The sequence below is a fragment of the Taeniopygia guttata genome, chromosome 15 (genome assembly GCF_048771995.1).
Source record: "Taeniopygia guttata chromosome 15, bTaeGut7.mat, whole genome shotgun sequence".
Classification (NCBI taxonomy): domain Eukaryota; kingdom Metazoa; phylum Chordata; class Aves; order Passeriformes; family Estrildidae; genus Taeniopygia; species Taeniopygia guttata.
In genome coordinates this window covers 2970841-2997516 of record NC_133040.1, presented here as the reverse complement: position 1 = coordinate 2997516, position 26676 = coordinate 2970841, and the positions used below count along the sequence as shown (strand labels likewise).

The window sequence follows — 26676 nt, the reverse complement described above, 5'->3', positions numbered from 1 at the left end:
ATGAAAACCAAACTTTTGGTTAGCTGTAAGGAGCTGGAGGAATATGCGTCAGTCTCTGTAAAGAAGTGCCATCTGCAGCCTATCTTAGGCAAACTGTTTCCTGATAATTAAGGTTAGTAAATAAGTCTTTTATTTTCCACTGAAATACACAGCAGGGAAGGTCAGAACTAATGGGATTTTTGGATGCTCAGCAGCTTCCAGGGTTAATTTTTTCTCTGTTGGATTTAAAGCTAACATTTCACAGTCATGTAGGACAAACTGAAGAATGTGTTTGGGAGAGATGCCTAAACTATCAAAGGGTAGCACTGTTTTATAAGAGTATAGCTGCTCAAACAATAGAGAGATTTAAAAGTTTCACTCTTTTAAGTAATCCCATTGTATTATAGGTTCTTTGCTGCTTTTTATTAGCCACAATTACCACAGGGTAGTTTACCCAGGAGAAAATCGTTGCCAATGAACAGAGTGCCAGCCCTCAATTTCATCTCCGAGGAAATAACACCTGCAGGATCAGTCAGGCCTGCTGTGCTCCCCATGTCCTTGACTGCTTGTTCTGCTCAGTGTCACTGCAGGTCACATTTTACATCCAAAAGGCTGTAAATGAATAATGATTCCCTAATATCAAACAGGGAATGGGACTCTCAAATATCCCCAGAGCCCAGAAATGTGCCTGGCACCCAGATACATTGTTCTAAATACCCTGGATTTCTCTGACCCCTTCTAGCTCAGACAGGATCATGGGCATCATCTGGGGAAGCTTCCATACTCAGAGCTGTGAGAATCTGTCTATAACCAGTGTGTTCCACATCTTTGTGACCACTTGTTTTGCTTAGCTTAATTCTGAAGTCAGAGGAGCAAATAAAGGCAGAGAAGACCCAGGCTCTCATGAACTTTGAACTTACTCAAATGTGAAGCTGATTAGCTACAACAGAGAGAGCCAACACATGGTCTAAACAGCCTGAAATTCAGCCCAGTAAGCTCCTGGGTCCAGGTCTTGTGTTCACATGCATCTTTACCTGTATCAATGTGAGACATGGAAGCAGATTCAAGTTTTCTTCTTCCTGGAAACGCAGGTCTGTTTCTCCATTGACTAATGCTGCTGGGTTGAGAGATGACACAGAGGTTGTCCCAGATCCTGGACCCCTGGGTTTTCCCCTGGTGCCAGGTCACTCCTCACAGATAATTGCTTACCATCATCAACTAAAAGAACTACATCTTCCATGACTAGATTTACAGGTACAACCACTTAAAAAAAAAAAAAAAAGTATTCACCCACAGTGAGGTAAATATGCAGGTTTATTGCAGCCAAGCCACTCCTTTCTGTGTCATTCCTTCTCAGACATCTGCTCGTGGATGTTAAAACCCTGAGCACCTTTGGCAGGGACACTGAACTGTGAAATCTGCAGCACCTGTAACAGAGGAGGACTCTTTGGGAAAGAGTTGTCCAAGGAAAAGCAGCAGTTTCAACTTGTGTCCCACTGGAGACAAGTGAATCTGAAGTTATATATTATATACGACATAGGTGATGACAGCAGTTTATCATTAACCTGAACTCTGCAAGAAGCACATAAGGAGAGAAAGAAGAAGAAAGCCAGAGAAGCAGCCAGGATGGAGCCCATCATAAGGATCAACAATGCTGCAGACATCTCTGTTATTGTTGCCTACTTTTTGGTAGTTCTGGCAGTGGGACTATGGGTATGTTGGGATTTTATTTTACTTAATGAGCAGGTAGATTATAGAGTCTTGGCAAAATAGCTTAGTAAGGGGGAATGTGTAATTATATAAAGATTTTGATGCTTAATTGAAATAGTTAACAAGTGCATGGTGGGCAAAATGTGGGCATTAATTTACATTAGAGGGGATGGTGACCCGGGGAGGCATCCCTTTGAGTGGATGAATGGAACCAGTAGGGAAGGTGGAGTGATGGGGTTTGTGTGGGATGGAGCCGAGAGATGCGATCGCTAAAGATCAGCCAGGGCCCCTCTTAGGAGCAGGCTGGGCCCGAGAGGTGGCGTTTGCCCGCGGAGCACCGGGGCTGCGGGGAGCTTTGGTGCTGTGAGGTGATGCCTGGGAAATAGTGGGGAGGGGGAGTTGCAGGGGTGGGAAGGAGGGGACGCCGTGTGCGGCGGGGGTGGGGTGGTGGCGTGGCAGCACCGGTAACGCGGGGACAGGGACGGGACAGGGACAGGGACAGGGACAGGGACAGGGACAGGGACAGGGACCGGGACAGACACAGGGACGGGACAGGGACGGAGACAGGGACGGGGACAGGGACCGGGACGGGGACAGGGACGGGGCAGAGACCGGGACGGGGATAGGGACAGAGACCGGGACAGGGACGGAGACAGGGACAGGGACGGGACCGGGACGGGGATAGGGACCGGGACGGGGACAGGCACAGAGACCGGGACAGGCACAGGGACGGGACAGGGACGGGAACTGGGACCGGGACGAGGACGGGGACGGGGACAGGGACAGGAACGGGGACAGGGACGGGGACAGGGACAGGAACGGAGACAGGGACAGGGACAGGGACGGAACGGCAGAGCCGCCTCGGCAGAGGCTGCGGGTGCCGTTTGAGGGCAGCGCTCCGGGGCTGTTTCTGGGCTCCGGGATGCAGAGACATCGTGGCTGAGGGCAGGACCAGTCCCGGGGCAGCAGGCGCTGCCGGTGCTGCAGGTGCTGCCGATGCTGCAGGTGCTGCAGGTGCTGCCAATGCTGCAGGCGCTGGCAGAGCCTCTGCTCGGGCCCCAGCGCCGCGCTGCCCCTGCCCTGGCCCGGCCCCGCTGCGAGGGGAGCCCGGAGCCCCGGGAAGCGAAGCGCCGGGAGCCGGGGGAGAAAAGCAGCTCCCAGCGCTGGGACCTCGGAGCTGAAGCGTTTGAGAGAATGGGCCGATGCACTGAGCTGCAGTGGGGGGAACAGGGGAACGGCTCTGAATTCGGGTTTCCCTGGGGCAAGCCCTCCTGGTCACCTGAACGCCTGACCAGTAACAAGCAGAGAACAGGGATTGCCCTTCAGGAATTCTCTGCTTTCCAGGAGAATCCCAGGAACATTTCACAGTGCAGAAAAGTCAGCTGCAGAACAAACATCCCCTTCTAACAATCTGACAATATTTTGAGGGGCACCACCAATTTACAGTTTGCACAAAGTGGACGCAATCTTTTCTTTGCCTCTTCAGCGCAGGAGTAGAGGCCAAAATATAGCTAAAAATCTGAAGCCCCAGTCCATCAGAACACCCTGTTGTCTGGCAGGAGGGGGCTCGGTCTTACCATGAGAGTCTGGCTGTTGCTGTAGTTGAACTTCATGTTAAAGGTCTCTGACAATAAGGGGCTGATCTCTGGCTTCTCAGCCATTGTGTGCTGAGTTAATTCCCAGAGCCTTTTCTTTCCAGCCATGAAGACACTGGTATTGGACAAATACGTATTCAGTTACAATACACACAGTTACTGTGTGTAGTTAAATGTAAATCCATCATATTTACTTCCTTTCTTCTGCATCAGAAGAAAATATATGGATAATTTTCCCAGGTCTTCTTTCTTTATTTACCTGTTCAAAGTCCATCAGAGATGATAATGGAAATTCAGTAAATAATGGCTCAAGGTCACTAATAAAAATTGGAGGAAACTTCCCTCTAAAGCCCATCCCTTGACAAAGACAACATGAGTGTGTAGAAAGGAAATTTTAGGTGGTTTCTTCTTTTGGAACTTCAGAGGGAATCAGGTACAATGCCGATATCACAACAAGAAAACAGATACCTGTAGGGGAAGGACGATATTGAATAAAAAAGCTGCACACTTTCTGTTAAACTTGCACCTAATAGTCTATTTTGATGCCTGAAAGCAAAGGCTTTTCACCCCAACAAAAAATTCATGTGAGCTTTTACTTGAGTGTATTTTTTCTTGGTTAAATTTAATTTTATTTATTGTTTCACACTATAATGAAAGGTGAAGGAATGCAATTTGAATGGTTAATGCAGACCTAGATAAAAGATTAATTGTTCCATTGTATTATTTTCTTCATCATAAGGTTGTTCTTTTTAGCCACTCTTTCTTTCACTTTACCCTGCCTGTGTGTTTTGTTATCCCTTCATTCTAGCTGTTTGTTCTCAGCCTGTCTATAGCTTGCCTAGTGCACTTGAAATATGATTAAAGCCTCCTTTTTCCCTTTTTTCCAGGCTATGTACTCCACCAACCGAGGCACGGTGGGTGGATTTTTCCTGGCTGGACGGAGCATGGTGTGGTGGCCGGTGAGTGCTGTGTGCTGTGAGTACAGAAAACCCAGGCTGTGCCTCTGCACCCTGGCTCTGTCCAGCCCTTACATCAAGAGCTCTGTGACACTGCTGAGGCTGTGGTGGCTTTGTTGTGTGGCTGCAAATCCAACTCTTTCTCCAGCTGTGGTGTCACAGGGCAGGTGCACAAACAGAGCCATGGGATGGGCAGGGAAGAGTGCTGGGGGAAGTTGTCTGAGCTGTCTTGATTATGTGATCAACTTTGAATATAAATACACTGGTAATGTCAGTACAGACAAACCCAGTGCTTTGCCTTTCATCCCGCTTTAAAACTTTTCAGCATTTGGACTCCATTCTTTTCATTGCACTCAAAGCTGGCTCATTTTAAGGTTATCAGAGACAGGAATTAATTTACTGAAATTTCCCCCTTTATTGCTTTATTGTTTCTACTTTTGGTAAGAAGTTCTGGTCTGTATAAGGAGAAAAAAATCCTGGAAATGTTCTGATGTGTTATTGGTACAATATATTTTAAATGTATTTAAAGATTAGCTGTGGCTTACCTTGATTGTCTTCTGTGGATCTCTATTGTCTTCCAAGGTAGAGAACAGGAGCCAAAGCTACAAAGTGTTTTTAGCCATCCATTCCATCAGGCTGTTTGGCAGAAATGATGTTAGAAACAATTGTCTATTTCTTCCTGATCATACAGTCTCTTTAATATGAAAAGCAGACAACTTAGACAAACCTGCATTTTCTGTATTACTGGAATACAGAAGATGGAATCGTGTTTTACATGATTCCATTTGTTTGAATGGAATTCCTCAACACTTCTGATCTTGCATTCAGTCTCAGAAAATGTTTCTGCACTTCATTAAGGTTTGGGAGTCAAGACTCCACACACATTGATTCAGTTACAGGACCAGAAGTCTGAGAGTAAATATTGGTTCCCTAAAGATTTAGGAATTTTCTTGAAGTAGGCTGCAGAAGCACCTTGCAGTCCTGTGCTTCAGAGAGCTCTCAGCCTTTAGAAAGCATGGGGACAGCCTCTTTAAGGACATGAAAAGATTAAAGGCCAATGACAGTAAAAGATTTCTTCATCTGATGTAGTAGATCTAAGAAAATTCAGGTTCCTTTGGAAGATTGAGGAAAGAGAGTTTCTAAGTTATTTTAAGATTAAATCAAACAGATTACTCTATTTAGCTGTCACTTGAATCAGGGGGATGGTTTTAACCTTGTGCCATTCTGTTTGCCTGTCAAGGGGATATGAATATCCTTTTGTGCAGATGTAAATAGAGATGGAGGCAGCAAGGCAGCAAAGACTCACCACAGGAAAGTTCTGTCTTGCTCCAATGGCACTGAGAACTCCTAATGATCCCCCTGAGACTTGGGGGACAGGATCTGACCCCGAGTCCTCTGCCAACACAAACCCAACAGACTCAGCAAGCTCCCCTCCTCCAGGGGAAGCCAACAGGGATCACCCCACAGTTCCTGCCAGGATCCCCTCCCTCCTTCCCAGGCTCTGTGAGCTCAGCATGGACAAAGTGCTGGTCCTCGGTGCAGTCCTAGATCTCTTCAGTCCTTCCCTTTGGAATGCCAGGAGTGGCTTCCCATGCCATAAAAATGAACTCTTCTTGCTATTCTTCTTCGTATCACTCAAAATAAACAAACAGCAAGCACTCCAAAACCACAAACTAAATACCATGTCAGCAGCACCACCCTGGAAAGTTTGCCTTGGATAAAAAGAGATTCCAAAACACCAATTCCCACAGCTTAGCAGGTAGATGGGATGTCCATCACCCAGGGCAAACTGGGCTGAAATGATGAGGAAATCAATGAAAGTATAGAAAGTTTAGTCAGAGATGTGAACTCGGCTCTGCAGCTGCTAAAGCTGTGTGTGATGTCTTACTTTGTGCTTTGACTTCTCTTTTGTGCCAAGTCAGGGCTAACCTGGAATAGTTCTGGATAGCCTCAGTGCATTTCCACAGGCAGGGTGGGGGCAGTTGTTTCGCAAGTGGACCCTTGTTTGTCAGATTTCTCCCCTGCCATTTCAGGATAATGACCCTTGTCATGTAATTCCTTTCTGGAACAGAACAAAATGAAGAAAAAAATCCTTCCAAAAACTTGGTATAAACTGAATTCCCCTAAACTAATTGCATTTTTCAGTTGTTGTCTGTATTCTATGCTCTGCAGGGCACCCACAAGTGGCTTTTCTGGCCCTAGAGGGAAGGAGGCTCAATTAGCAGTGTATTAGGATCTCTTATTGACAAGCTGGGAAAGGGATTCTCTTCACTTAAACCATATAATATCTGTGGTTTGGTAGACTAGAGGAGACCCTGGTAATGAAGGGCTAGAGATTATTCCTACTTTTAATATGGATTTTGAATATTTGTCAGTCACTGGCAAACTGATTGTGATTTGATTTCTCAATGTATAAAGTAGGACCAAGACACATCCTGGGCCAAATCTGTCCTGCTTTGTCTCTGATTGTTTTGCTCCAGCAGAATCCAGGAAAGTTGTTCATCATTTTGCAGAACCAAGCCCAGAGACAGTTTTCTGGCTGAGGTGAGAGCTCACTTCACTGGAATCACTGTCCTTGTGCAGTGGCTGAGTAATCTCAGTAGTTCCATGGTTAATTAGGGTAAAGGGATATAAGAATATTCTCAGAGATCACCTGAAACTGAAATCTGTCATTATTAGCCATAATGTAAGAAATGCTTACGAAATGCTATGCCCTTTACACTGTCTTCTTGTAGAAACTGAGAGAAGAATCTTCGAGAAACTGGTTTTGGTTTCTTGGGCTTTGAGGGAAATATCTTCAGGAAAGACTCATGGCTCTTTAAATCCTCATATTCAGCTCTGCTTTTTTCCAAAAAGAGACAGAGAAGTTCAAGGCAAGTGACAGCTCTTTAGCAATGGGCCTTGCCAACTTCAGCTTCCTTTGCCAGATGAAGGAGTTGGGTTCAGCCAAATGCTTCCTGCCATTGTAGGACATGAAGTATCTGTTCCTGCAGAACAGTCAGCTTTGGTAGCAGCCACTCTCACAGGATTAACATCCCTTCATGCACAATTAAAAAACCTCAAACTTTTGAAGCTTTCCTGCTTTTGAATTTTCTTCTTCAGGTTCTGCAGTTTTGCAGACAGAGCTGTCTGCACAAAATTATGGGTTACCTTCTACACCTCAGTTCCTGAGGCATGAATGGTAATAGGACAAAGAGTATCTGCTGGGCATGTGAAGGCCAGCTCTGTTAAAAAGATTTACTGAACATTAGTGCAGGGTCAAGGGCACTCCAAAGAGAAATGTAACTCAGCTTGTTTCTGATCATGTACATTTAGATCTTTGTCAGACAGATAAGAATTAGGGGCAAAAATCCCAATAGATTCTTACTTCAGCTGTGCACAGCTTATCTTTGTGGCCATCAGAACTGACCACTGGCATGATTTCTCTGATCTCTGCAGCCAGTTAAGTTTTACATAGTCTCAGATTCTGCCCACTTGCTGAATCTGACACTGCTATGAGGAACCAGGAACAACAATTCTGCTGTCAGTAAGATTTTCACTTCCTTTACTTAGGTAAAGTAGAAAAATGAAGTAATCAAAGCAAAGCTCTGATAGAAAAGTGAAATCAGTGAAATGGATTTCTACAGAATCCATGAGACTTTCCAGCTGGCTGGGAGGTGCTTCTGTCTCAGAGTACAAAGTGGGGAGTATAAAACAGCTTGTGAGCCTGAGCTGTTCCAGGTTTGTTGGAGCACAGACATTTTGGTGATTATTGAACATCAATCCCTCCTGCTTAGTACGCTGGGAATTGTAAAGATGTGGCTTAATTGGGTAATAATGCAATTCACAGAACTTTCAGATTAATTGGGAAAGAAGAATAAAAGCCCACACTTCCTTCTTTGGGTCTCAGAGCCTTGGAAGTGTGGCAGTAATATTGCATTGTACTGATTTTTCCAAAGTGACTAAGGGTGATCCCCAAAAACTCAGGTAGGAAAAGTAATGCCTTTGCATCAGAGTAAAGTCAGATTTCAGGGTAGAGCTGTTAGTTAAAGAAAAGCATGAACAGTCTCAAGGAGCAGGAATGAGAAACGTGTCAGGGAAGAGGGATTTGAGAAGCAGCTTCTGCAGGAGTGACCCTGTGGGGGGAGAGGATCCCTGCTGTTCTAAGGATCAGTGGGGAAAGGTTTGGTACTGAGCTGATGCCTTCAGGAGGGTGGGCACGAGGGCAGGGGGACGTGCTGGCAGGTCCTGGCAGGGAGAGGAGGCACAGGCTGTGCATTCTGCACACTGCCACTGCAGCTGCCACTGGCCTGCAGAGTGCATCCATCCAGCTGGGAATGGCCAGGGCTGGGATGTCACTGCATCCTCCACCTAATGACAAGAGCAAGGTGAAAGAGTTAATGAATAACAGGAAAAAACACAGTGGTCATCATCTGTTTCAGGGTGGTGCTATTTCTGCTGAACAGAATGCTCTTGTTAAGGCCTGACCTCTTAAAATATATTTAAAAAGTTAATGTTCCACATTTGCCTCAGGTTAGTTCAGGTTTTTCATCCTCTTTCCCTCTTAGCAGCTTTTGTCCCTTTCAACCAACTTTCTTCACCTTTCCTCCTAGATTTGTCTTTAAAGTCAGTTCACTCACACATTCACAGGGAATAGTTCCAGAAGATTGTTTCCCTCTGCCATTCCCAGTTCAGCCCAGAGTTTTTAAGTTGTTCAGCAGCATCTACCAATGGCAATTCAAGAATTCCAGTAATCAGCCTTTCCAGTACAAAAATCCCACAGCACTAAGTTCTTCAGCAAAGCAGCTTGGGCCCAGAGCCCATCTACCTTCTTTCCTCATCCTTAAAATATGGCAGATGGGAAATTTCTCTTTCCTCTCTGGCATCAGCAGCCAAGGGGGTGTGAGGGTATTTGGTCAGCACTCTTCTTGCTGTGACTGTGCTGCAGATTTAAGGGTAACCTGCATTTTCCTGGCTATAAAGCCATGTTCTCCCTTCCCAGGTATATGACATAACTGAAACCTATTTTTTAAATTGTATCCGTTATTAGTATATGTTGATCTTAAAGTTCTGCTGCACTGGATGTTCCCTAATTCAGAGAAAAAATTTAGGATGTGAATGTGGGATTTGCATTCACATTCTTTTGTCCTCCTGCTGGTCCTGAATATGTTGGTAGTTTTGCTTTGGTTTGGTTTGGTTCTGTATTTTTCTTTCAATACAATGTTATTTTAGATAAATTTGAGGACACAGCATCAGCAGCATTGCCTGCAGTATGTCCTGAGGTTTCAGGCACTGAGCCAAAGCTTGTGCCTGTCAGTTCTCAAACTTCTTCTTTAGCTGCTTTTGTTACTTGGATCTGCCTTTAAGCTTTTGAAACAGGAGAGGGAACACATTAAACAAAATCAGAGATTAATGTTGTTAATATTTTCTGGTGATTGTATTTCTAGTAACCTAGATTTAAGTTTAATTATTTATCTCCAAGGAAAGCATTGGTCAAAAGTGCTAATGCTTGGTATAAGTGGCACTTTTTGCTTCACTATCATTTCTGGAAAACTGTTACTGTCACAAAGAGGTTAGAAGAAACAGAGGTCTTTTGTTTGCCAATGTTTGCTGCAAAACTTATCAGTCCTGTAGAAATGTCATATGATCAACTGGTTACAGTTCTGTAGGGCACAACTGGCTTTTAGAAATGTGTAAAAAAATCCCAAATCCAGAACCAAGTGAACTTAGAAACAGAAATTTCCTGTCACAGCAGAAAAACAGTTTGTCTGCAGAAAAAGACTTGAAGAAATCAGGAGATCAAACTGGGAAAGAGAAAAACAGTAAGCCTGGAAGAGAAGGAGTGGAGCCCTCTGAATTGTATTTGTGTGTTGCAAATAAAAATAGGGGAGGATAATCTATTTGTTGTCAGTGATCAGGATTGTGGGTTGAAGAGCGTGGTTGCTATTTCTGGCTATGCCATTGCTCTGTAGAATAAATCTGCTCTGCAGAGATGGAATTCTGTGATGAAATCCTTCATCCTCCTGAAACTCAGGTGATCATCCCTGTGCTCCCAGAAACATTGATTGAATATTTTTTGCCATTCAAATCAGTTGGACTCAATGATCCTTGTGGGTCCCTTCCAACTCAGGATATTCCACGATTCAGATGAGAGCATTAGAAGACATCAGCAGGAATTCCCTTGGCTGGTTTCTATGTGGTTTTCTTTTTAATCCAGGTCGTTGTTGTTGCTGTTGTTTTAGTTTTCAGAGGATGTAAGAAAAAATAGAGAAGAATAAAAACTGTTCACTTCATTTTTCCATCTCAGAACTTTTCCAGCTTCCTTGTCTTTTGCCCACAATACTCAATCCAGTCCAACCTCTTTTTTATGCCTGGCTTCTCACCCTGCATCATTCAGTACCTGACCCAGTAAATTATCACTGGGTATTTCTGCAGCCTTTTAATGTGTTCATTTTGAGGAAATGAAGCTCATTCCTTTTCATCTTTTCTATTGTCTAAGATACTTGATTAAGAATTAGATCTATGTGAATGTCTCCTGCCTGTCTGTAAACCAAGAGGAACCTTTAATTTTTTTAATCTCTCCCTGTTCACCAATTCCTATGTTCTCCCTACTGTTCTTTTTGTATGATCAGTGCAATATTTGGGGGTCTTAATGATCCAGCACTCCTTAATTCTAACTCCTTGGTTTACTATTGCTTCTAGCTTCCAGAAGCATTTTCTCAGCAGACATTTCTGCTATGCAGCTTTCAGAATTTTATTCAGTAAGCAAATACTTTTTGGCTAAAAGTGAACCAAGTCCAGCTCTCACCAATGGCACATTTGGATGCACAGGCTGTGCAATGTGGAACAGGGAGTGCAGGTTTGACAAGTGGGGATGCCCTTGTCATTCTCTCCTTGAACAAGGAAAATCACAGTCTTCTTCCCTGATTGCCTGGATATCATCCCAATGCCAGTTTGGCAAGTTTTGCAAACATTTAAGAATCTATGTTGATGTAATATATATTTTTGACTCAACTGGAAGATATTTTATTCAACATCCTCTTCTCCCTCACTATTGTAGATGTGCTGGCTGGAGGCTCTGGTTTCAGTGGGAGCAATAAGTGGGAGTCCTGAAAGCTGTCATGGAAGTTGAGTGTCAGTCATTCTCATCATCACCACCACCACCACAGATAGCTGTGCCAAATGAAGGGGAATTTTTAGCAATTCCCACAAACATAAGAGCCAATTTTTGTTTTTTCTCTTGCAGATTGGTGCTTCTCTGTTTGCCAGCAACATTGGCAGTGGGCACTTTGTGGGAATAGCAGGAACAGCAGCAGCTGGAGGAATTGCCATCGGAGGATATGAGTGGAATGTAAGTGGCAAATATGTCAGGGAAATACTTGTGACATCTGGATTATCTGCAGAGCTTAATCGAAATAACATTGCCTAATAATTTAGGACTGTCAAAGTTTGTGCTTGGCAGCACTTGTTTTCTGCACAGACCAGTAAGAGCCAATGTAATCCAGTATTTAACCTAAGCCACTGGAAAAGGTGACACTTTTCTGTTGAGGTTTTTTAGAGAGCATTTGAACCAAATAAGTTGGTGGATTTTCTTCTCTATGCATATCTTTTTATTACTTTTAAAGTATTTGTGAACAACATTTTCAGACTGCAGGATGCTGGGAAGAATTTATTAGGTAATCCATGGTAATTTTTGCAGCAGTTTGCTATGTAGAAATTATTGAAGGGGTTTTGATTTCTTCACAGGCTGTAAGGAATTTTGAACATCCTTCACAAGCACCTGCATTCCAAAAATATTTTCTTCTTTACCTTCTCCTTCCTGGGATTATGCTCTTGTTTTCCTTATGGTTCCAGTACAGGGTAGAGATATCTGGAATATATCATTTTTATATAAACGAGCTTCCCGGAGTACCAGGGTCAGTATAAACTGCAGCAGCTCAGAGGCTCCGTGAAGGACTGCAGCCGATTTCCTTGTGTTGTCAGGCTCTGTGGGTGCGGCTGACAATGTCCTTGTTGTGACAACGACACAATTCACCTGTTTCACCTCCCTAATTCACCCTCGGGGAGGGAATTAGCCGTGACACAAAGGGTTGAATGAGCCTCCACAGGTCGGTACTTCCCATTGACTTCTGAGCAGCGAAAGAATCCTCCCACCCTGGGCGATTTGGCTTGTGTTCCTTAGCTAATAAATGGTTGTTGCAAATAATTAAGTACTGGTATGATATAAATGTTTAAGGAAAAGGACAAAGCTTAAAATGAACTATACAAGATATGTGGTTTATCTGTCAGCTCCCTCCTGTTGATTATATTCAGGCCGATGACAGACCTGATTCTCATTTTTACAGCAGAACAAAGCACATCAAAACAGAACACAAATCTCTAGGGCCCATATCCTTCTGCAAACATCTCTAACACTTTCTCTCCTGCGAGATTCCTGCTGGAACGGTATCAGTGCACAGTGTACAGCAGTGGTTGGTTGGGAAGCAGCAATGATGTCTGTGGGTGTTTGAGCAGACACACTGCAGAGCTCATGACTTACAGTGGCACAGTTAATACACATAACAGAAGTAATGAAAGTAATACCAAAGTTGACTGTTGTCATCCTTCTGTGTCCCTGTTCCATTCAAATTATTTCTATTTTGTATCAGAACAACAGCAGAAGCTGACCCAGTATTTCTTGTCCATCTTACAGTTTTGACCTAAGGGCAGAACTTAAAAGATACCGTTTAAAAGCCCTCTAAGCCCTGTGGACAAAATAAATACAGAGTGCAGCTCTGAGGGCAGCAATATGTTTTATATTTGTTGGTTTAAGTATGTACAACTCGATATTGGACAGCATTCCAGCCATTTAAGTCAGAAAACTGTGTCATTGCTATAAGTAAGATCAGTAGTTCACAAAATACACATGGACACACAAAATATATTATTAAATTGTAATATGAAAATACAAAATATTTTATAAATTGCATGTGGTGCATTCTGTACAGCCTCTGAAATTGTTGTAAAGCATTCAACCATCCTGGGCTTGCTCTGAAGAGAGCAAGCTGTAATTCAATATTAGAGGGCAATCCTGTGAGGAGAAATCAGCTGGTTTTGGAGACAATATATAATCATGTGGGACAGCTAGCATGAAACCCAGGCTGCATTATACCTGATAAAGTTTTTAGCCAAGATTCCATCCCCAAATTTTCAACTGGGAATCAAAGGACAGAGCAGAAGCTCCTTCCCCCACACCCCTGCAGTACCCAGGTTTTTGTGATTTCAGTGGTCTCTAGCTGCTGTTGGCTCTGATAAATGGTCTTTGGGAGCAGTGTCTAGAGGCAGGAGGCTAATTCAGCTGATCTTGTCTTGGCTGCAGGCTCTGATATTTGTGGTGGTTCTAGGATGGATCTTTGTACCCATCTACATCAAAGCTGGGGTAAGTCAAACCACTGCATTACCTCTGTCTTTGCTGCTCATGCTTACAGCTCAGAGCTGGAGTATTGCAAACTCATTATGAATGGCACGAGATCCGAGTGTGCCAGAACAGCACTTTGGTATTTCTGTGTACTTGGAAAATGAGGATTCTCTGTTCTAAGACCTGAGCTGAGAAGTACCTGGTGCTCCTTCCTTGTTCTCCTTTGATTCCTGGAGCTGCTCTTCATTGAAACTGCAATTACAGTCTCCTAATTTTGTGCTCCACTCTCACAGTATCTAAGTACCAAAAAATCTTCCTCTAATTTGATTTGTACCTGTTCCCCATTATCTAAAACCTCCTCTACCTCCACAGGTGGTGACAATGCCAGAATATCTGAGGAAGCGTTTTGGTGGGAAACGGATCCAGGTCTACCTGTCAGTCCTTTCCTTGATCATATATGTTTTCACAAAGATCTCAGTAAGTAAAACTTCTACAGCAATTTCTTCCATTCTACATAGATCCAAAGAAAAGAAATGTCCTTTTACAATATTGCTCTCATAACTGGTCAAGCATTTCAGATTTGGAGCTCTTGGCTGAATTAACAACTGTAAAATTATGATTTTGTGTTTTCTTCATTCTGTCCAGTGAGACTCTGTGCTGCAATCCAAGGTTTTTCCTTCCTGGCAGTTTCTCTTGATGCTTATTGTGCTTTGTCCATTTTTTAAAGTCTTAGGGTTTACTTTTATATTTGGTTTCCTCTAGAAAGCATCAGAGTGGAGGGAAATTTGTAATATATTATGGTCTGTTATCTTAGGGATCTGTGAAACCCAGAGCAGGAATTTTTGTCCCTAGATTTCATATTTATCTGTTTTAGTATCCCCTGGTGAACATGCCATCAGTAATATAGATGAGGAAAAAGAGCAAGGGGACTATGGATAAAAAAAGAATAACAAGAATTAGAAAATGGAAGAGTGGGGAAATTGAAATGAGGCAAATTGTAACAGCTGATGTGAAAGGAGGGAAGAGGAGAGATTCTTTTAATGGACAAGTGATTGGTGTAAACTTTAAGGTACTACAAAGTTAATGTTTATTAAGTAAATGGATGTGTTTCTGTGGAGTAGTAAAAAGAGCTGGTATTTTCCATATGTCTTGAAAGTACCAAGCTTCTAAGGAAGTCCACAGTTCAGGCACACTTCAGTCTGTTGTTTTGCAGAAGTTGTCATGGCAGATTAGTCTTTGCCCTCTGAATGGGAGCTGAGTGATAATAGTGCAATTTAAGCTAAAAGATTGGCCTTTTGCTCTCATTCTCACATTATAACTGATCCTTAGAGAGGTTATAAATTAAACAGGTTAGTAGTGTGTGCTGGCCTCAGAGCTGGACTTCTGTATATTTCAAAAGGATTAGAGAGTTTGCTGTAGGTGTGCTCAACTATCAGAATCAGAACTCCTGGGTATGACACAGAGTTCTGGACATTCCAGCAGCAGAGGAGCTCCTCCAGTTAGTGACTCACAGTCCTTTTCAGCAACACATGTTGGTGGTGAGCCTATCAAGGTGCTATGTAGGTTCTGAATTTACTATTCAGCTTTGATTTGCAGCCTGTGTCGTGCCTGAGGCTCTGATTATGGGATTTTTCACTGTTTCAGTTGGGGTGTCCTGTTTCCAGGGAAAACAGGTTCTGCATATAAGCTTCCAGTGTAGCCATGAGGATCAAACAACCTCTCCATAGGCAGGGGATCCATACAGCAGCACTGTTACAGGTGCAGGTTACCTGGGCCCCACTCTGCCACTGGCCCACCCCAGCTTCCCATCAGCCCCTTTATTCCAGGTGTTTGTGGGGAAGTGCCTTGGAGCTCGGTCTCTGTGCTGTGCAGGGGTAAAATATGGTGTTCAATTTCTTCTAAGCATTTATTTGGTTGCTCCTAACTGCCCTGAGCAGCTCTGGCAGTGTCTCTGCCTGTACAGGTGAGATTCCTGGAGTGTACAGACAGATACCTGCATTGCTGCCTCATGTGCTGCATTTGGATGGGCAGGATCTGCCCAGGACTGATTCACTTGCTCTGGCTGATTCAGATTAGGCAGAGCAGCCAGTCCTTGGAGGTGTCAGGTGCTGTCAGAGGATCTCAGAGTAGGTTTTGCTATGCCATGCTGTGCAACACCATGTCCACAGGGTGGCCAGAGCAGGGAGGGAAGGGCTGTTCCCTGCTGGGCTGTAGGGAGCTGTGCTGAGGGGAGAGGCACAAGCACAGCCTCCCTGCCCACAGACACGTTGGATATCCAAATACATCCACGTGTTGACAAGCCATTGTATTTTACTTCCTGCAGCGCTGCCTTGGCAAACGCTCCTTTGTGATTTCTGGGGCTCTGAGGTTTGATGGAGAAGGATGGGCTGCTGCCCTGCCCTGAATGGGAGGTCACACCCACCAGCAATTCTCATTGCCTCTTATCCTTGCAGAAGAGTGGCATCTCTTGCTTCTGGGGTAGTTATTTCATGTGCTTCTTCCTTGCTGTGTTGAAATATTATGTAGTGTACTTAATAATATAACTATAGCAATGTTTTCTAGGAAGCAGAATCTCATATCAGGTCGTGTGACTCCTGCTGTGCTTTCTGGCCCAGTGCCACCACTGTGTGAGGATCTGATTCCCTTTGCACACCTCTCCACTGTCCTTTCCATTTCTCTTTCCGTGCACATTTTCTGTGGGTTTTGTTGATTTCTTACCATGCTTTGGGGCTAATCAGCCACTTGACAGACAAGGACATGCTGCAAGGAGTTCATCCTTGGGATCAGGATACATATGATTTTTGAGCCCAAAGGATTTCTGTCATACAGAAATTTCTGCTCACACGGGGACCTCACCTGTACCTGCTCCCTAAGTGTGCAGCACATTGTGAGCAGTGCCCATAGCAGCTTGCAGAGGCTTTTTAGCCACTGTGTTGATGGTCTTGGTCATTATGCCAAAGGAAATGGTCTGGTAAAAATAAAGTATTGATGGATAGTAATAGGCTAAGTTACGACAAAACAGAATTAAGGTCTGAATGTTTTTGAAGAAATCAGAAATCATAAACTGGAACTTCTGAATCTGTTAGAACATTTTCTCTCTGTTCATTGTGCATAATTTCAGTAGGAAAACTATGGGCATAGACTTCCCAGGGGAAAGAGGAAGAGAAGAATAACCTTCTCCTAGGAGTGACAGGGCAGCGGTTGAGTAGGTGCTCCTGCTCTGGCACCCACAGAATACATCCAGCTGGCACTTTCCTGGCTGTGGGTGTTCCTTTGGGATCCCTGCCTTTGCAGAGGTAGCCTGTAGTGTAAAGGGAAGAGTGACTCTAATAAGAGATTAGCTAAAGATTGTCTATAAAAGACTATGAATGAAACAGGGAAATATTGGAAGGCAATAATCTTACTGGAGAGGAGAAGCAGTGAAACTGGAAGAAACGCAGCAATTTGAAGAAGTTGATACATTTCCCAGAATGCTCAATAATTAACTATACATTTCTTCGTGGGAATCATTTTAGGCACATCAATATTTAATGATAAACTAAAGCCAAGAACAATAAAAGGAAGGTCAGGAACACAGACTGATTAGTGGTGTGAAAAGATAAGAAACAAATTACCACAGAGAGATGTGGGGCAGAGGATGTGGTCTGACAGCCACTGGGGTAAGAGCTAAAGCCCTGGCTCCCAGGGCCAAAGGAAAGCCTCGAAGGAATGTGCTCCAGAGGCAGAGTTTGGGAGTGGGACCTCCGCTGTCCCTCGCAGAGCTGCCTGCTGCCATCGGGGCCGCAGAGCTCCGGCCTCTTCCTCGTCCTTCAGCAGGAGCCCGGCAGGTCCTGCCCTGCATCTCCGTTCAGTGTCTCGGGAATGAAGATGGTTTTTCTCTCGGCATCTCCAGGCTGCAGCCCGCCCCGTGGGGGTGTGTGCCCGGGCTGGGCTGTGATCCCGGCTCTGGCCGGCCCCGGAGCCCCCAGGGCTTGGGCAGAGTTTTGTGTCTTTGCTTCTGCTCGTGAAGCCCACGGGGACCTGCTGGCAGCTGAGGATGGCAGTCCCTGTGCAGAGCCCTCCACGGGCGGTGTGGATGCATGGGGAGGAGGGAGCCCATGAGCTGCATGCTCAGGAGCAGCCTCTAATGAAAGCAAAATTTACAGTAAGGCATCACAAGTGCAGCAGGGCAGGTTGTTCTGATTGCAAACTTGTATAAATAACATTGATGCCAATTATCTCTAAATCAGGAACTGATTTAATGGGATTAACGTCCCAATGTTACTCTGAAACCTGAGCAGTTGCTTCCTTATGCAAGAACTAAAGGTTTCCTCTCTTAGCCAACTGCTGTCAGTTCTTCTGACAGGAACTTTAAAATTCTGTTTGCCTTTAATGCAAATGCACCATTTGTCCTGAGCCAGCAAGACGAGCTACACCACACGTGAGCAGTAAAGGGAAAGAGATTTGTGGGGTGACACTGAACAAAGAGAATTGTGCCATGTCTTGGAGGTTTCACACAGCCCAGCCCTTCACACAGCAGCAAAGGGAACTCAGTTTTATTTGTTTTGAATCTGTCTCTTAGTGCCTAAGTACTGAGCAGCGAGGTAACTGTCTAGAAAAAACAACCCTGTTAAAAAAGGCCTGGAAATTCTCTAAGAAGTGTTATACCTCTGGTACTAAGAACTCCACAGTTCTGAGGGGACGCTGGCAGGTGCACAAAAATGGCTTCTATTTTCTTTTTGATTTGTGTGTGCAGTACTACAAGGGGCAGAGTTGTGTATTTCAGTGCCCTCACCATGGAACTATAATATGTCACCATGAACCTAAACATTGCTGAACCTACCATTTTTTCTTTTCTAGGCTGACATCTTCTCTGGAGCTGTATTTATCCAGCTGGCCATAGGGCTGAATCTTTATTTGGCCATAATTATCCTGCTTTCTATTACTGCTCTTTACACCATCACAGGTGAGTTTGCAGAGTAGTCTGATAAATCAGATGTTGAGGGAGCTAGAAGAAAGAGAAACAGAGAAAAAGGGAGAAAATAAAACCTGAAAGGGGGGTTATTTATAGTGGTCCTTGAAAGACAGAGGTGGTGGGAAAAGGGAAATAAAGAAAAAAGCATTTCCACTGAGACATTTGCCCAGGGCTAACTTATTTGTTCTGACTTCTCTGCCATCAGGTGGCCTTGCAGCTGTGATTTACACAGATACCTTACAAACATTCATCATGGTATTGGGATCCTTTATTCTCATGGGATTTGGTAAGTAAATCAGATGAGTTAAACTGGAATGTTCAGCCACAAATCTTGCAGTGGCTACAGGAATGAATCCTGCAGTGTGAAACTGCTACTTTAACCAGGAGGTTTCAGCTCCTGTATGTATTTATCAGGGAAGAAAACGGGCATGTTGCCAAAAGTCAGGCAGCTTTAGTCACTGAGTCACTCTGTCTCCCAAGCACAAGTGAATGTGTAAGGTAATAAACAGCATCCCATGACAGGATTTTTATGACCACATTAAGGAAGCTTTTCTCCTCACACTCTCAAGCTGTGAGATTTCAGTAATAAATCCTTTATTGCTACTTTTACTTTCTGTGTTGCAGCATTTGCTGAAGTAGGAGGGTATGAGGCTTTCATGCAGAAGTACATGGCAGCGATTCCATCCAACGTCTCCTACGGGGGCATGGAGGTGGATCCCGCGTGCTACACTCCTCGCAGGGACGCCTTCCACATCTTCCGAGACGCCAGCAGTGGGGACCTGCCCTGGCCAGGCCTCGTCTTCGGCCTCAGCATCCTTGCCATGTGGTACTGGTGCACAGATCAGGTAATGTGAGAGCCCAGCACCTTGCAAAGGCCAAACACAGAGCTCTGTGCTCCACTCTGATCTTCCCCTCTAATGCAAAGCTGGCCCACAGAACTGGCTGTTATTTCAAGACTCGTCAGTGACTTTTCAGTTCCTGGTCTCAAGGCATCTCTCACATGTAAGAAAATGGAATGGGTGTTCTTTCAAATCTTCCTGCACACTTGTGCCCAGCAGATACTGTGTCTGCCTCCTTTCTCATTTTTTATGCGTGACCATGTGTGAAAACGGAGAGGTTGGGCTGTGAACACTTACTTAGGAAGCCATGGAACAAATGACCCTTGTTAGACTGGGTCTAGATATCATTCCCTTTTCAGTAAAACAAGTTTGTTTCCTATATATGCAGCTTTCATCTTTGCTTGCACAGTCCTGGGGGGATTCATTATATGTTTGGTCTTTCATCTTGGAGACTCTTCCCCAGTCATCCTTCCTTCTCTAAAACCTACTGTCCAGTTTCCTCAAGAGATCACACTGACATGAGTAAAGAAAAATGTGCTCCTGCAACATCTGAATGTGCCTCTAAGAAATGATCTCTCTGCATCCTGAATTGTGAGAAAGATCATCATGAATTCTCAACAAATTAACAAAATCCCCAATGTAACTGTATTTACTGCTCAGTTAAACATTCTATTCCTTTTTGGCTTTTTAGTCTATCTGCTTTAAAAACTTCTTGTGAGAGAAGTCTTACCCCTCAAACATGCATTGGATAAGTAATATTTTCCTTTACTTATTTCAAATATATTATTTGATTTTCATGTAGTTTTCATTTTTCCTAGTGGCAGAAATGCTAAATAGGCTCTTGTGCTATCACAGAAGTTAAGAAGCACCTTGCATGTGGAACATGGCATGGTGTGATCATGGAAATGTTACAGCTGCCATGTGTCATTGACAGGTTATTGTGCAAAGATGTCTCTCTGGCAAGAACATGTCCCATGTGAAGGCTGGCTGTATCATGTGTGGGTACCTCAAACTCTTGCCCATGTTTATCATAGTGATGCCTGGAATGATCAGCCGGATTTTGTACACAGGTATGATATGAATACGGAAATGCAAAGTTCTTGCTGCCTGCTTTTCATTGCCAATCTCTTTGTTCCTTCCAAAATACCTGTTGGATTGTCATCTTCTCATCCAAATAGTCCAGGGACCTTCAGCTAGCTGCACTGTTAGAAGCCCCAGGCCTTCCTCTTTTCTCTGATCCCAGGTTTCTGCTAATACTATTGCTGTCTGTTTTAGGGGAAAGAAATTCCACAGTGTCCCTCCGTAGCTGTCTATTTGTTACAGCCCCACTCTGACTGAATGAGTGGAAAATGCTGTCCGGGACAGATACCATGCTGGCAATTGGAGGGACAGGGCCATCAGTCACAGACTACAGGGTTTGGGCCATGGGCAGTCCCAAGGGCAGCATGGGGAAATGCCACTTTCCCATCTCCCTGACCAGCAGAGAGTTTGGCTGTGCTTGGCAGCAGGCAGAGGAGAGAGGTTCAGGCTGCAGGGAGTAGGCTTGTGTTCCTCTGCTTGTTTTTCTACTTAGTCTCCTTATGTTGTTCAGCCCTGGTCTGACAAATGAGTGTAGATTTTCTTTTGACCTGCAGCGCTCGTCAGTATTCTTTTAGAGAGGAAGAGAAGGGAAGAGGCTTAGAATCACCTTCCTCCCTGCCAGCAAACCAAGGATGAAGTCAAACGTGTCAATCTGGTGGCTCAACACAGAGATCCATTCTAGAAGCTCTGTTAATTTGGGAGCAATCTGTTGTTTACGTGACCTTGTCTCAGTGTCTCATTATCCTCTCCTCAGATGTGGTGGCTTGTGTTGTGCCTGAAGTCTGTCAGCGCTACTGTGGCACCGCAGTGGGCTGTACAAACATTGCTTATCCAAAAATGGTAGTGGAGCTTATGCCAAATGGTAAGACACTGTCTGTATTTGTTGTTTCTTTGTTTTAGGAAAGCCAGACAGCAAAAACAAGTGATAGAGGGAGTCCAAGATCCATATTTAGTTCCAAAATTCTTGCTAGAATTATGTACTATTAACCAAAGGGGCTGTCTGTATTAGCTGTAGGTGCAGAATAACTCCACACTGACAGTGTCAGCTCTCAGCTGGCACACACTGCCTGCTGAAATGGTAAATGAGCTCCCTTTTTGTGAAGGTACAATATAACCTGCTTGGCCAATGATTTATTAAAGACTCTCTGCCAGGATCTCTGAGCTGGAGGCCTATTCCTGTGGTCCTCCTGCCAACCCCAAAGAGATAGGTGCTGGCTCATAAGGCAAAAAAGCCAGTTTTTTATTACAGAGACCATGGAACTTCCCTGATAGCTTTGGTACTTTCCCATCCTTTGATAACCGCAGTTAAAATCCTGCAGTACTTCCTCATGCTCTGTGACCAGACCAAGCCACCTGGAAAAGTGTCTTACTCTGGTTGCCAGACAGTAAAAGAAAGTAAGCATTTTTTGGCAAATACCTGGTTCACAAATATAGAACAAGCAAGTGAGCACTCTCCTGCAAACAAAAGGAATTATTTTTATAATTGTTGGGAAGAGTCTACTTAATATAGTTTTCTTTTTATTCCAGCATTTAATCAGGCAGAATTCACTAAAGAAGTACCTACCTGCTAAAAGCTCAAGGGTTTCCCTGGAACTGCTGTAGCTTTTTGCAAGCTCTGCTTGCCCAGCAAGGGAATGTCAGGCACATAAATGTGCCAGACATGCTCAGAGCTGGCCGATGGAAAGGGTCAGACCAACAGCTGGTGCCAGGTGCTGAGGCTGTGCACAGAATGCTCACCCCCGTTCCCACCTTTGTGTTCCAGGTCTGCGGGGTCTGATGCTGTCAGTCATGCTGGCCTCCCTTATGAGCTCCCTGACATCCATTTTTAACAGTGCCAGTACTTTGTTCACGATGGACATTTACACCAAAATTCGGAAGCGGCCGTCTGAGAAGGAGCTGATGCTGGCTGGCAGGTGAGCGCGTCGAGCCTCCCCTGCCCAGGGCGAGCGGTCGGTGGCTGCGGCCGCTCCCGGCAGAGCTGCCCCGGCCTCTGCCCAGTCCTGCCCCGCGCTCCCTTTGGAGCACACCCGCTCCGCGAGGAGCACACGGGGTGCGTGGAGCAGCCGAGCTAATTGTCGCTGCTTCCCGCTGCTGTTCGAAGGAAAATATTTTAAATCACCTTCCTGGGCTCCGTGCTGCACCAGGCTGCAGTGTCAATGAGCTGGTTCTAGTTCGTCTGCTATTGGTTTGTCTCTAGACGTAACAATCACAGGGGAAAAGTGATTTTGTATGTTTTGATTGCATATTTAACCATGTGCTGATGGGTATTTGACATACACAATGCCCAATTTGGATTTCTTTTGTTTGTTCAGTGCTAATTTGTCATTATAATTGATTTCACTAGTTGAAATACAAAATGAACATGTAAATTATTGATTAATTGATGTTCTTTTTTTCTTTCTGATAGATCATAGATACTTCTAAGCAGATGGCTAATTGAATATCTGGCTATGTTTACAGGGCATTTATGTTACTCTTAATTGGCATCAGCATTGCCTGGGTTCCCGTGGTGCAGTCAGCTCAGAGTGGGCAGCTCTTTGATTATATTCAGTCTGTTACCAGCTACCTGGGACCTCCCATTGCTGCTGTTTTCCTGCTTGGTATCTTCTGCAAGCGTGTCAATGAGCAGGTAAATGCAAATTAGGGAACAGGTATGCCATGTGTTCCTTTAGGAACTGAGAGAACTGGTTTTTTTTATTTTTTTTTGTTATGAGCAACTTCTTCCTGTTTTTTTTAATCCCAGTATAGCCCAGGGATTTTGTGTCTCCATACCCCAAAGCCTGAGGTTTCAGTGATGAGTTGGATAAAGTTCTTTTATAGTCTGATAGATAAACAGTCTCCTAGGAATTCACAGATAGCTCTGAAGCTGAGGTTACCTATCACTTTCCCAAGAAGTGTGCTAAAAGGATTATCTATAGACACCTATTTGAAAGTTTTCATTTAGGATATTGGTCACCAAGCTGCTTTACCAAACAAACCACCTCTTACTCTTAAACTACCTATCCTGTCCAGTTGGGTTTTGAATATGCCCAAGACTGGGAACTCCACAGTGTCTCTAGGCAACCTGTTCCAATCATCAAGCACCTTTACAGTAAAACAACAAAAATAATTATTTTTAAACAGAATTTCCCATATTTCAGTTTGTGCCCACACATACCTGTGTGTCTGTTATACTTTGGGCTGTGGTACTGTACACCAGGCACCCACCAAGGCTGCTGAGAATTAAGTAATTACTCAGGGCCATTAGCAGGTAAGCCAGAAACACATTTCAGGAGAGATGACACAACATTCTAGCTGGTTCCATCATGCCAGAGTGTCAGGGATTAAGACCTCAAAGGTAAAAAGGTATGAGAACAGCCCCTGGGGTGTGCAATCCATGGCTGAAACCTGTCCTGTAGAAGGGGACAGTTGTGTGGAGCCAGATGGACTGTGAGAAATGGTCTGGACGGGGTGTCCTGTGGTGTGCCTGACATCTCAGAGCTGTTCATTGCCCCTTTCAGTTGTACTCATACACTGAGCTGTAAATAAGGTCACTGAAAGCGTCTGAGTTAAAACCCACACACCAAAGCCATTGTAACACATCCATGTTACTACATCCATGTTTCCTCCAGCAACTGTTTGAGACCTTAGAGTTTATTTCCATGCTTGAAATTACTAATTTTGATCCCTTCTTGTCACACCCTTGTCTGCAGGGTGCCTTCTGGGGCCTGATCATTGGGCTGCTGGCTGGACTCAGCAGGATGATTGCAGAGTTTGCCTACGGAACTGGCAGCTGTGTGGCCCCTTCCAACTGCCCCTTCGTCATCTGTGGCATTCACTACCTTTACTTTGCACTGATCCTCTTTGGGGTTTCTGCCATCGTCATCCTGGCAGTCTCCTTCATGACCAAGCCCATTCCTGATGTACATGTGAGTATTACTGCACTCCTGCTCCTCAAGAAATGGAACACAATGAAACCACCAGATCGTACTTGGTGTGTAACCTCCAACACTTCAGCCACCCCAGCATACAGCTCTTGTAAGAAAGCAAAGGAAATAGTCTTCAATTACCTGTCACAGATCTTCAGTGACTCCTAACAGCCTGGGACATCCCAGACATTTGGGATGCTGTGGTCTTACAGCCAGCTCAGGTGCTGGCCAGGCTGGTTGGTCTCTGTGTAGTCAGCCCTTGATCAATTCAAGTCCTTTTGTTCCGTGGCAGCTTTACCGCTTGTGCTGGTCCTTGCGGCACAGCAAAGAAGAACGGATTGATCTTGATGCAGATGAGGAGCAGGACAGAGCTGATGAAAAAGATAATGAATCAGGTAACTGTTGAATACCTAGAGATTCTGTCATATATTTGAGTATCCCTGTTTCATTCCTGAAGAAACATTAACATGCTTGATAATTGAAGAGATCCTCCCTCTCCCCAGCAACAAATCTTCAGCCCCCACAGATTTAGATGGCTCATGAGCTGCCTTTTCCAATCTCTCAAGCTCAGTGTAAATTAGAAGTGAAGTGGATTTGAAGGGAGAAAATCTTATGCTCTTGCTATATTTGTGGCAGCTCTAGGAGAAAACCAATGGCAGTGCTCTGGGTCAGAGGCACTGTGCATTGGCAGAACTGTGACTCCAGCACTGGGAGGTAATTCACCTGCAAATAGTGGGTTGTAGTCAGGATTGAAGGAACCATGAAAGCAAATTGCAAACCCACCTGCTCTCTTTACTGGGTTTCTGGTTCTGCTCTCAAGCTCCTTTTCATCAGTATTCTCAAATTAATTTATTTGTCTTTCAATTCAGAGTGTAGAAAATATTGAAAAAATTGAGTTTAAGCTTTGAAGCACTTTGCTTCCCCAATACCTGGCCAAGTCTCTGGGCTGCAAAAGGCCCAAGTGCTTTCTGCAGAAGGCTCTCTTGGAACATGTAGAAAATCCCTCTTTTCCCAGATGAGCTGTGAAAACGCAATATTAACCTAATTCTTGTGCTGTTTTGTACTAAAATGCCTCCAACTGAATTATGACCATAAATCAGAACAGGAATGTTCCCAGTCCCAGAGGTCAAGTGTGTGCCATGATCTGTACTCACCTTTCCTGACCAGATTGTTATTCCTTCCAGTTAATGAAGAAAACCAGGAGGACCCAGGATGCTGTAGGAAAGCTTACAACTGGTTCTGTGGCTTGGACCAACAGAAGGGCCCCAAACTGAGCAAGGAGGAAGAAGAAGCACTGAAGAAGAAACTGACAGACACCAGTGAAGTGCCACTGTGGAGAAACGTTGTGAATATCAATGGCATCATCCTCTTGACTGTGGCTGTGTTTTGCCATGCCTACTTTGCATAACCCCCTGATCACAGTCCTGGAATTGTACTGCATTGTTCAAGCAAAAATGATGGTTTGTAGATTTACACAATTAGATACACATTGTATTTTCATCATCTACATTTGTAAAACGTCAGAGTGATTTACTCACTGATTTTGTGATCATAATTTCAACAATTTAAAGATGAAGGCCACTGGGATTTCAAGAGAATTTCTATTTAGACATTGAACCAATCTGGGGCTAACTGAGGTTCAGAATTTCCATCCAATATTCTCTCTGCTCATGATACATTTCATATTTTAGGTTCAGAACAAGGCTGCATGAGCCATATTTAGTATCAGGTTTTGTGAACTATCTTTTAGGGTTCACGATACTATTTTGATTTTCACCCCTTCCTCTGATCATTCAATTTTCCTTTTCCTTTGGCTATGATAATCAGATTGCAAAAAACTCACAACCACTGCTGAGGGACTGTGTTACAAACTCAAATTAAAACATTGCTATTGTCCCTCCAAACATGGGATATCTTAAGTAAAGGATTTATTCATAAATCAATGTATTTGATACTACATATAACTTTCCATTATCAGTTTCCCCCCCTTTTTCTCACTTTCCACTGGGTTGTGTTTCTCGGTTTTCAGTGGAACACTAACCTCTAAATTGATCACATTTTGAAACTGAGAAACACCCATCTTGATGATCCTAAGAAGAATTTTGCTTACAGCAGATTATCTGTTTAAGGTTAACTTCCAAAGGTCCTCCTCTCTTGATATTTTAATATATCCCTTTACTTGAATGTGAATCTTTTTATACAAAATACATGTATTATATATACACAAGCAATACATTATGTATATGCACTATGTATATTATATATATTTAAAATATGTA

The 26676-nt window shown here is 44.0% G+C and overlaps 1 protein-coding gene across 2 annotated transcripts; it reads left to right on the top strand.

Annotated features, from left to right (window-relative positions):
• On the top strand, positions 1 to 26676 carry SLC5A1 (solute carrier family 5 member 1). Of its 2 annotated transcripts, none has more exons than XM_072936141.1 (15): positions 1 to 112; positions 4172 to 4243; positions 11466 to 11570; positions 13578 to 13637; positions 13989 to 14093; positions 18456 to 18561; positions 18776 to 18856; positions 19195 to 19415; positions 20344 to 20479; positions 21244 to 21351; positions 22252 to 22402; positions 22950 to 23118; positions 24182 to 24397; positions 24690 to 24792; positions 25582 to 25904. In XM_072936141.1, exons 2-15 carry the CDS (start codon positions 4175 to 4177, stop codon positions 25803 to 25805), a joined length of 1854 nt encoding a protein of 617 aa, XP_072792242.1. In that variant the 5' UTR covers positions 1 to 112; positions 4172 to 4174; the 3' UTR covers positions 25806 to 25904. The 2 variants fall into 2 exon arrangements, with proteins under 2 accessions (XP_072792242.1, XP_072792241.1); XM_072936140.1 differs by lacking the exon at positions 1 to 112 and adding an exon at positions 1493 to 1692 and having other exon boundaries at positions 25582 to 26676.

Coding starts and splice junctions, on each gene's coding strand:
- SLC5A1 (XM_072936140.1), top strand. CDS start 1,606: ATGGAGCCCATCATAAGGATCAACAATGCTGCAGACATCTCTGTTATT. Junction 18,562..18,775: donor TGCTCTTTACACCATCACAG/GTGAGTTTGCAG, acceptor CTCTGCCATCAG/GTGGCCTTGCAGCTGTGATT. Junction 24,398..24,689: donor AGCCCATTCCTGATGTACAT/GTGAGTATTACT, acceptor GTTCCGTGGCAG/CTTTACCGCTTGTGCTGGTC.